Here is a 9801-nt window from a genome sequence, read left to right as displayed (position 1 = left end):
GGTTCAAATCACCAATCTTTTGCTTGGCAGCCAAATGCCTTAACCACTGCACCACCAGATTACATCATTATAAACAGCATTTCAAAGAAAGCATCTAGAGTTAAGTTACTGTCATACACTAAAATAGAACATGAAACAATGCTTTACTCATCTTGACAGAGCATGTTCTATTCAGTACACCAGCGTTTTTCAAAATGTGAGTACAGATCCATCAGTAATCATGTATTTAGTAAGTTATGATAAGTATTATAAGGAGCTCTGGAGGTGCAGTGCCTAAGACATGTGACTGCTAACCAGAAGGTTGGTGGTTCAAACCTACCAGCCACTCTGCAGAAGGAAGACTGGACAATCTACTTCTGTAAAGATTTACTGCCTTGGAAACCCAAAGGGGGTCACTATGAGTCAGAATTGGCTCAGTGGCAGTGAGTTTGGTTTTTTTTTTGGTAAGTATTATACACCAAAAGGAGCTCTGGTAGCATAGTGGCTAAAAGCACTTGACTGGTAACCAGATGGCTGGCGGTTCAAACCCACCAGCCACTCCTTGGAAGGAAGGTTGGGCAATCCTACTTCCGTAGTGATACTGCCTCGGAAACCCAAGGAGGGGTCGCTATGAGTTGGGGCCGACTCGACGGCACATAACAACAACAACAACAACAACATACACCAAAAAAACCAAACCAAACCCAGTGCTGTCAAGTTGATTCTGAGTTATATACATAAAACAAACAAAAAAACCATAGAAAATACTAGTAGTGCTGAGCACACAGTAAGAACAATTACTTATGTTTCAATTTTTTTATGTATATGTACATGTGTATCTGATTATGATTTAAAAAAAGAATCAGATATGTACTTCAATAAGTACTCTAGTGCAAGAAATATTTTCTGTAGAACCTGTCCTGATTCTCTTCAGATTATCTCTATTTTAAAATTTTGTTTACTCCTCCCCACCGAAGATCTAAAAACAACCCTATCCACTTATATCCCTGATATCATCAAACTCTCTAGAAAAGTAGACGTGGAGACTGGGTCTTGCTTCACTCCTGTTGTCTTTTTTTCCTGTGTATAAAACACCTTCTTTCATTTTCTAATTCGCCAAAAAGAGGCTGTGCTTCAGTTTTATCTCAAGGGCCTAACATTCTATCAGTATATTCATTTTATAACACCAGACCAGTCAATTATGGGTCACAAACATCCAAATGAGGTCATTTTGAAAGGACTGTAACTGTGCTCCTGCTTTTAGTTATATCATCATTACTGAGAGCAAGTTCAAATATCTGCAGACTACCAGGCTTTCCTTAGCATCCACTTGTTTACTCAAATTCATCATAAGACATGAGAACTACTAGGAAAAAAATAAAAATTTTACTACACTTTGGATACTTCCTTTTTTCAGCTTTAAACAGAGAACTGGATCTTTGTTTTTCCAATAAAGTAAGTAAGGATGAAAAAAGAAAGGAAATTAACTTCAGCTTTACCTGAGATTCACAGAGGTAGCCAGCATCACTCCCTTGCTCTATACCAGTTTTTACCACCTAAAAAACATAGTAAGGATTTGTTCAGTGCTGGAATAGATTGCCAAAATACACAATAATGCTGAATAAAACTGTCAGTGTTGTCGGCCTTCGAAGAATAAGTCAAAAGTCTAAATTGGAATGAGAAAAAGAAGATTGTACACCTGGTTGCTTCAGACAGACTTAATTTTCCATTTTTAAGGCTACTACTAAACCCAGCATAAAATGGAAATAGGAGGGAAAAAAAAAACCCCCCAAAACACCATAATAGGAAAAGAAAAGATTCCATAGCTCAAATTCTTTGTCCATGAATACTTTTGAATTCTGCTAATTTGCCAGAGGAAGAGGGATCATCACCCCCTTCCAAGTTTGCCATGTTTACCTTTTCCTCTTATTTACCTTCCCTCCTGCTTAAATTACTTCTCCAGCTTTCCTGCTGTTCTCCAAATGCAGGCAATCCCCAAAATTCTACTTTCAGCCCTTTTCTCCATCAGACACATCATTTAATTTGTGATATTAATCATTAAGTCTATGAAATTCCATTTTACATTAGGGTAAGTACTCTCCTAAGTCCAACGGCAAATATAAAAAATGAAGAAACAACCCTCAATAACCACAAGTCATGAGGATGACAAATTAAAAAAAAAAAAAAGAATATTCAAACCTACATCTCTAACCCTGACTTCTCTACTACTGTTGCCTGAATTTCCTACAATATCTAAACATATCTAAAACTTAACTCAAAATCTCTCTTTGGCAAGTTTCTTGCTACCTTCACATATTTATGTTTACTATTATATTTTAAGGTCTTATTCAAATTTCAATCTTGAATTACCAAAAGTAGCTTCCTACTTCATTGCTTTACTTTGTCTCTTTTTCTAATCTGTTTTTACTTACTATCATGAAAATGGCTCCCTAATAATCTACACAGGACAAAGGTCAAATTTCTCAGTTCACTGTTGACAGCTTTCTAAAATCTAGAGTCAATCTGCCTTTTTGCAGGTTGACATTTCACTATTACCATATAAAACCAGTCTCACAATATGTTCCTTGAAGCAGCTTCATGTTTTCTGCTTCTGTAACTTTGCTCAAAATGCCCACCATCCCAGGCACTACTTTTCCCTCACCTATTTTCTGCCTCACGTCAAATCCCATAAGGCTCTTCCTGATCTCTGTGGCTCAGTGACTGTTCCCTCTCTTGAGTACTTAGCAATTCCCCTGTCCTAATTATCTGGCAATTAATCCTATGCTGCTATACAATGTCTCTAATACCATTATCCGCCCTACCACACATATGTATGTCTAATGTCCCAGCCCAGAAAGTGAGATGAATGTAGGTTATTTTTTTGTTGTTAGGTGCCATCGTGTCTGACTCACAGCGACCCCATGCACAGCAGAATGAAACACTGCCTGGTCCCATGCCACCTCCATGATCCTTGCTGTACTTGAGCCCATCATCACAGCCACTGTGTCCATCCATCTTGTTGAGGACCTTCCCCTCTTTCGTCAACTCTCCACCTTACCAAGCATGACATCCTTCTCCAGGGAATGGTCCCTTGAATGTAGGCAGGAGACTATAATTCATATTTTATGTACTCTGGTGTCGTCCACTTGAAAATATTTATTGATGGACTCATTCTCAATTTTGAAGTCCCTGATTACATACTCTTTTAATCTTCTTAGACCTTTCAAAGGAGCTCTGGTAGCATAGTGCCTAAGGCACTTGACTGCTAACCAGAAGGCTGGCGGTTCAAACCCACCAGCCACTCCTCGGAAGGAAGGTTGGGCAATCCTACTTCCGTAGTGATACTGCCTCGGAAACCCAAGGAGGGGTCGCTATGAGTCTGGGCTGACTCGACGGCACATAACAACAACAACAACAGACCTTTCAAAGAGTTCTAAGTTTCAAAGTCTACCTTTAGATAGACATTTCAATTCTGTGATCACTATAATTCTCATTCTTGATCTTTTTCAGAACTTCCTTATATCCATACTTGTTTTATAATTGGAGCAATGAGATACTTTAGGTACTGGCAATGATTTTGACTAAGGGTAGAAGACAGCCATCATTCATATTTCAACTACCTCTTAATCAATGCCTCATATTGTACTGGCCTTAATGCACTGATAGGACTTAGGTTCCTTTCCTCATTATAACCGATAGCTTGGAACCCATGAACCAATGAATATATATGCCTAGCACCAATATCGGCCAAATGTATGACTTTATATGAGCCCTACAGCCTGCTCTGCTCTTCTCATATTTTGGTAAATACTTTAATAGAATTGAGAACTTTAGTGCAAACATCATGGTCTAGAACACCACGAAAGAGGACTACTGTGCTATACAAAGGGAGGAACAATGGACAATGTGGGAGTACGGAGTAAAAACTTACATCGATTATTTGCAGAGGTGCAGGATAAAGGCCTTTTGTCTGCTTTTGTACTTTTTCTTCCACTTTTTTGTAAATCTGTTGCCTGATAAATGGAATACTCGTGGCGTATGACGTCAATTCTGTAAGGTAAAATGTTTCAAACACTTACTGCAAAGAGCCTAGCCTCCTTTGTTAGCTTGTTCTGTAAACTCCATTAAAATGTAATTCTAGCTATCTGAAAGAACTGCTCTCTACTCTGATATATCCAATTGTGTGATATACACAGTCTACATTTCAACCTAGCAATTTCCCTGTGCCAATTATCTGGTAGTTAATCCTATGCTGTTAATCCTCCCTCAAGAGAGAGAACAGTCACTGAGCCACAGAAATCAGGAAGAGCCTTATGGGATTTGACGTGAGGCCTGAAGAATGGGTAGAAAATAGGTGAGGGAAAAGCAGTGCCTGGGATGGCGGGCATTTTGAACAAAGTTATAGAAGCAGAAAACATGAAGCTGCTTCAAGGAACATTTTGTGAGACTAGTTTTTTTATGGGAATAGTGAAACGTCAATCTGCAATCTGGTTCAGTTAGCTAATAAATATTAAAGCTGGGTGGGTATACTGGCATTGTGTATAAGGTCTGATCTACTACACCCTACCAATACACCATTTTGTACTTATGTATAAAATTTTCCAAAATAAAGTTTAAAGAGAATGGCTTCAACTGATCAGTGTGAGGCTCAGGACTTGACCCTAGAGCACAGTTATTGTACCCTTAAGGATGATTTTAAGCTTGTTGTTGGTTGTTGTTATGTGCTGTCGAGTCACCCCCGACTCATTGCAACCCCTCCTTGGGTTTCCAAGGCAGTATCACTACGGAAGTAAATTGCCCAACCTTCCTTCTGAGGAGTGGCTGGTGGGTTTGAACCGCCAGCGTTCTGGTTAGCAGTCAAGTGCCTTAGGCACTACACTACCAGAGCTCCTGATTTTAAGCTTAGAGTGTAAAAATAATATATTTACCTCTTCCTAATTTTCAGTCTATAGCAAACAAAATTAAATTCCCAGGAAAAAGGCTTTGTCTCTGTTCTTTAACAATGACACTCACTTTCCATCAGTCCCTTGTCTCTCTTTGGAGAAATCTTCTTATCACTTAGTCCTTTGGCAAAAGTAACTGCAATTTCTTCTAGGTATTCAATTGTTCGTTCCTCTGGGGGTTTTACTCCTGGTCCTATAAAAATGAATACAAGAGAGCAGAATGCTAATCAGGCTTAGATCAATTCCAGGTAGGCAAAAACCTAGGCGTGCCAAAGCCTAAGGCTCTAGCACCCACTTGAAGCACACTTATCCATTTTAGACTAGAGACTGATAGATGGCAGAGTCATGAACTACAGGCTCAGAAGGGGAATAACCCTGAGAAGAGGTGCAACAATATGCCTGTAGGCAGAAAACATCTCAGTGTAGCTTCCATTTTCGAGAAGATGTAGTACAGGTCATGAGACTTGTACTTGCTGTAAAACTGGATAAAAATGAATCACAAAAATCACCTTTTTAAAGACACTGGAGAGTGGTGGAAGCAACAAGGGTTAGATGAACTAAAATTCCCACTCATTTTCTTCCCTGAGAGTATGTGATGGTTTTGGTGTGAGCTAAAAATTGGACTTAGCTCAAGCGGAAGGATGCTACTGGGGGAAAGTAAACCACTGGAACTTTGAATGGTTGTTAACAGATGAAAAGCTCAAAGAAACCAACACAAGGACAGTTTCCCTCCTGGAACATCTGTGGAGTTCTAGGGCAGTACAGGAGGCCAGAGGGGTCAGGTTAGAAAGGGAGAGTGAAATCTCTCAAGATGTCATAATGTTTAGGATTAAAGTACTTCTATGAATAAGAGACCCTGCAATAAATATGCAACTGACTTCCCACTCAAGGCATCTGCTGGATTTTGAACCTGGTTGAGGCCCTAGTGGCAGAGTGGTTAAAGCATTGGGCTACTGCCTAAAAGGTTGGTGGTTCAAATCCACCAGCCACTCTGAAGGAAAAAACAGTGCCAGTTTGTTTCCATAAAGATTTACAGGCTTGAAAACCCTATGGGGCAGGTCTATTCTGACCTATAGGGTTGCTATGAGTTGAAATCAAGTCCATGGCAATGGGTTTTGTTTTTTGGTTTTGAAACAGGAGACTAAAGAGCAAGGTTCAAAAAAATCCAAAGAGCAGAATTTGCAGGGCTGAGAAAACACATCCACCAGGCTCCAGTCAAAAGCCTGGAAAAGCTACACAAGAGGAGGAGGTGGCTGGGGTGGAAAAGGCAATCTCATGCAGGCTTGTTCTACTTAGGAGACAAAAATCCCAATATGAGGTAGAGCCTGAAACAAATATGCACCATCTCCTTTATGACATCTGTCCTATTCTGAAGTTGTCTGGGGGAAGACCTTTGAATGGCAAAAGTGCAAAGAGCCCATGAAAGTCATAACACAGCCCTGCAGGGAGGCTAAGGCAACTACAATTCGTGGGGTAGAATACTGGAGAGCAGTTGCTGAATAGAAAGAGAACTCTGGAGATCCACAGAGGGGTCAGTTATGGACTGAATTGTGTCCCCCAGGATATGTTTAAGTTGTAATGCCTGTACTGTGAATGGGACCTGGTTTGGGGAAATAGTGTTTTTCTTTCAGATGTCATCAGTTAAATGAGCTCGTATGGGAGTAAGACGGGTCCTAATCCTAACCCCTTCTGAATGGTATCTATCACACACAGGGGGAAGGACACACGGGCATCTATAAGCAGTAAAGAAATCCTGAAGATTATTGGCAGCCACCAGAAACTGGAAAGCTCCCAGAAGGAACTGACATGGCTAATACTCTAATTTAGACTTCCAGCCTCAAGAACTGTAATGCAATAAATCTCTTTCTTTCTTTTTGCCATGGGAGAGCACCACAGTAAAGAGCCACTTTTCAGAGTGGCTCTAAGACTGGTGGGGGCAGATGGGAAACAGCATCAGCTATAGCCAGAAGCCACTACGACGCAGTCCTAATGGTATAGATCCAAGTGCTGTGAGGAAAGTTGGAGAGCCGTAATAGAAAAACTCATTGCTTTCGAGTCGAATCTGACTCATAGCGGCCCCTCCTTGGGTTTCAGAGGCGGTACCTCTATGGAAGTAGATTGCCCATTCTTCCTTTCGAAGAGTGACTGAGTGGTTTGAACTGCCAGCCTTCTGGTTAGCAGTCAAATGCTTTAGGCTCTACGCCACCAGAGCTTCTAGGAGAGCCGTAATAGTAAAAAATATGAATCATATGGAATGAAACGAGCAAGTCCATTAAAAGTGACATATATTGGAGGCGTGTGTGTGTGTGTCTCTGTCTTCAATAAATAACCAGAAACCAGTCAGACAAATTCTGAAAGAGCTGTAACACTCAAATTTCTATTCTTTAAAGCCACCAACTTTGTGGTATTTTGTTATATAAGGCCCAGGATACCAAGACACGCCCCTTGAAACTCTGGCCCAGTACTGCTCTACACATGCATGATAAGAAACAACCTGAGGCTCAGGAAAGAACCAGGAAACAATTCTCAGGACTCACACACAGGGCTGGAAATTGCTTATGTTTCTGAAAATTAGCATGGAAAGGCCTTATAACAATGTGATACAGGTCTCAGAAGGGTATTGCCTTAGTACCAAACCCCAAAACCAAACAGACTGCCATTGAGTTGATTCCAACTCATCATGACCCCCATAGGGCTTCCAAGGCTGTAAATCTTTACAGAAGTAGATTGCCTCATCTTCTTCCCACAGAGCAAATGGGTTTGAACCACCAACTTTCTTGTTAGTAATCAAACACCTTACCCACTGTGCTACTAGAGCTCCTTACTGCCTCAGTAGTGGGACTAAACTAGCTCTAGACTAAAGGCTGCTCTGGACTTGCCTTAACAAAGTTAAGAGGATCCAAATGATTTGCAATAAATTTGACCACATACAAAAGTCCAAAGACAGTGAAAGGAATAGATCAAAATCTTCTTCTTCTTGTTGTTATTTGCCATCGAGTCAGCCCCGACTCATAGCGACCCCTCCTTGGGTTTCCGAGGCAGTATCACTACGGAAGTAGGATTGCCCAACCTTCCTTCTGAGGAGTGGCTGGTGGGTTTGAACCGCCAGCCTTCTGGTTAGCAGTCAAGTGCCTTAGGCACTATGCTACCAGAGCTCCTAGATCAAAATCTAGCACTCAACTATGTAAAATTTACAATGTCCAAAAAAATGACCAGACATGAAAACAAGCAAGAAAAAATGATGCATAATCAAGAGAACAGTCAATTGACAGAACCAGAAATGAGATGATAAAATTAACAGCTACACATTAAAAATGTTATTATAAATATGTGCCATATATTCAAGAAAGTAAAGGAAAACAGGAACATGAGGAGAAACTGAAGATATAAAAATTAAATGTTACTTCTACAGATGAAAATACAATACTTGAAATGAAAACCACACAGGATTAGATTAATAGCAGATTACATATTGAGGTAAAAAAAGATCAGTAAGCTTGAATACATGGCAATACAAAGTATTCAAAATGAAATCCAGAGAGAAAGAAGACGGAAAAAAAAAAGTTCATTTAAAAAATGAAAGTGGCAGAGAAAAGGTGTGCGGGGCCAGGGGGTGGGGGTGCAGTTTAAGAGACAGAAAAATATTTGAACAAATAATGGCCAAAAAGTTTGATGAAAACTATAAACCTATATATCCTAGAAACTCAATGAAGTCCACATACAACAAAAATATTTTTTTTAAAAAAATCACCAAAGCACATCATAAATAGCTAAAATCAATAATAAAGAGAAAACCTTAGAGCAGCCAAACGGGGAAAAAAAAGATATATATGTATACTAGAACAAAGATAAAAATGACAACAGACTTTTGATGAGAAAACAAATCAAAACAGATGGAGAGAAATCTAGAATTCCATACCTTGTAAAAGTTTCTTTGAAAAGTTGAAATAAAAACACCTGGTCAGAAAATCCAAAAGGTAAGAGAGAATTCATCGCCAGCAGAACTACACTATAGGTAATGTTAAAGGAAGTTGTTCAGGTTGGAAGAAATTTGTTTTTTTTAATTGTGATTTGGGTGAAGTTTTACAGAGCAAATTCACTTTCCATACAGCGGTTCACGTATATTTTGTCTCATGACATTGACCACAGTTTACTACAATGCAACAGCTCACCTCCCACTTCCTCTCCATAGTTAGTTACCTCTTCCCTGTGTCCTTCCCTCCACGGCACTCCTGCCCCCTGAGCTATCTCCCTGTGCACAAGCAGCCCTTCTTTCTCCCATGATTGTTCTCTCCAAGGAGGGTATCTACCTCAGGTAAATGTTCAGCTCATATGCCTGTCTTTTGTTTGGCTGGAAACCACAGGTGTGGGTTCAATTCCAGACCTGAAGGGCAGCTAGAGGCCATAGTCCCAGTGGTTCCACCAGGCTCTACTGGACCAGCAAACCTGGTCCTCCCCCTTTTTTTTCCCCAAATGCTTTTGAGTTTTGTTCCACATTGTTCTCCCTCTCTGTTCAGGATCTCCTACATAGATCCCCTCTGAGTGGTTGACAGTGGTAGCCAGGCACCATCTAGTTCTTCTGGACTCATAGTCGTATAGGCTGCCGATCACATGGTGTACCAGTCTTCAGGAATAATTGTTTCCATGAATCTTTGCTTTTCTTCATTCTGCTTTGCTCTGGACGAGGAGAGACCCATCGTTGCATCTAGATGGCTGCTTGCAAGCTTTTAAGATCCTAGTCGCTACTCGCCAAAGTAGAAGGTGGAACAAAATTTTGTATAGTATGTTATGCCTATTGAGCTTGATGTTACCTGTGGCTATGGTCCTGAGCCCACAGGTTCAATTACTTGGTCCCTCTGGGTAGCTGGCTGTGACCAAG

The 9801-nt window shown here is 40.4% G+C and overlaps 1 protein-coding gene and 1 pseudogene across 1 annotated transcript in view; both read right to left on the bottom strand.

Moving 5' to 3' along the window:
• The window catches only part of HADHA (hydroxyacyl-CoA dehydrogenase trifunctional multienzyme complex subunit alpha), a 52983-nt gene that overhangs the window by 14181 nt on the left and 29001 nt on the right, over window positions 1-9801 (bottom strand). Inside the window, exons 8-10 of the mRNA XM_007938885.2 lie at window positions 4993-5115; window positions 3911-4029; window positions 1479-1535 (exon numbers count right to left, since the gene is read on the bottom strand). Of these exons, the coding sequence (XP_007937076.1) occupies window positions 1479-1535; window positions 3911-4029; window positions 4993-5115 (299 nt within the window). The remainder of the gene's footprint in view (window positions 1-1478; window positions 1536-3910; window positions 4030-4992; window positions 5116-9801) is intronic.
• LOC122149852 lies at window positions 7227-7293 on the bottom strand (annotated as a pseudogene).

Source organism: Orycteropus afer, unplaced genomic scaffold (genome assembly GCF_000298275.1).
Source record: "Orycteropus afer afer isolate SDZICR_OR568_19922 unplaced genomic scaffold, OryAfe1.0 scaffold00054, whole genome shotgun sequence".
Taxonomy (NCBI): domain Eukaryota; kingdom Metazoa; phylum Chordata; class Mammalia; order Tubulidentata; family Orycteropodidae; genus Orycteropus; species Orycteropus afer.
Note: the sequence above shows the minus strand (reverse complement) of the source record. Positions and strands in the feature narration are given on the sequence as shown.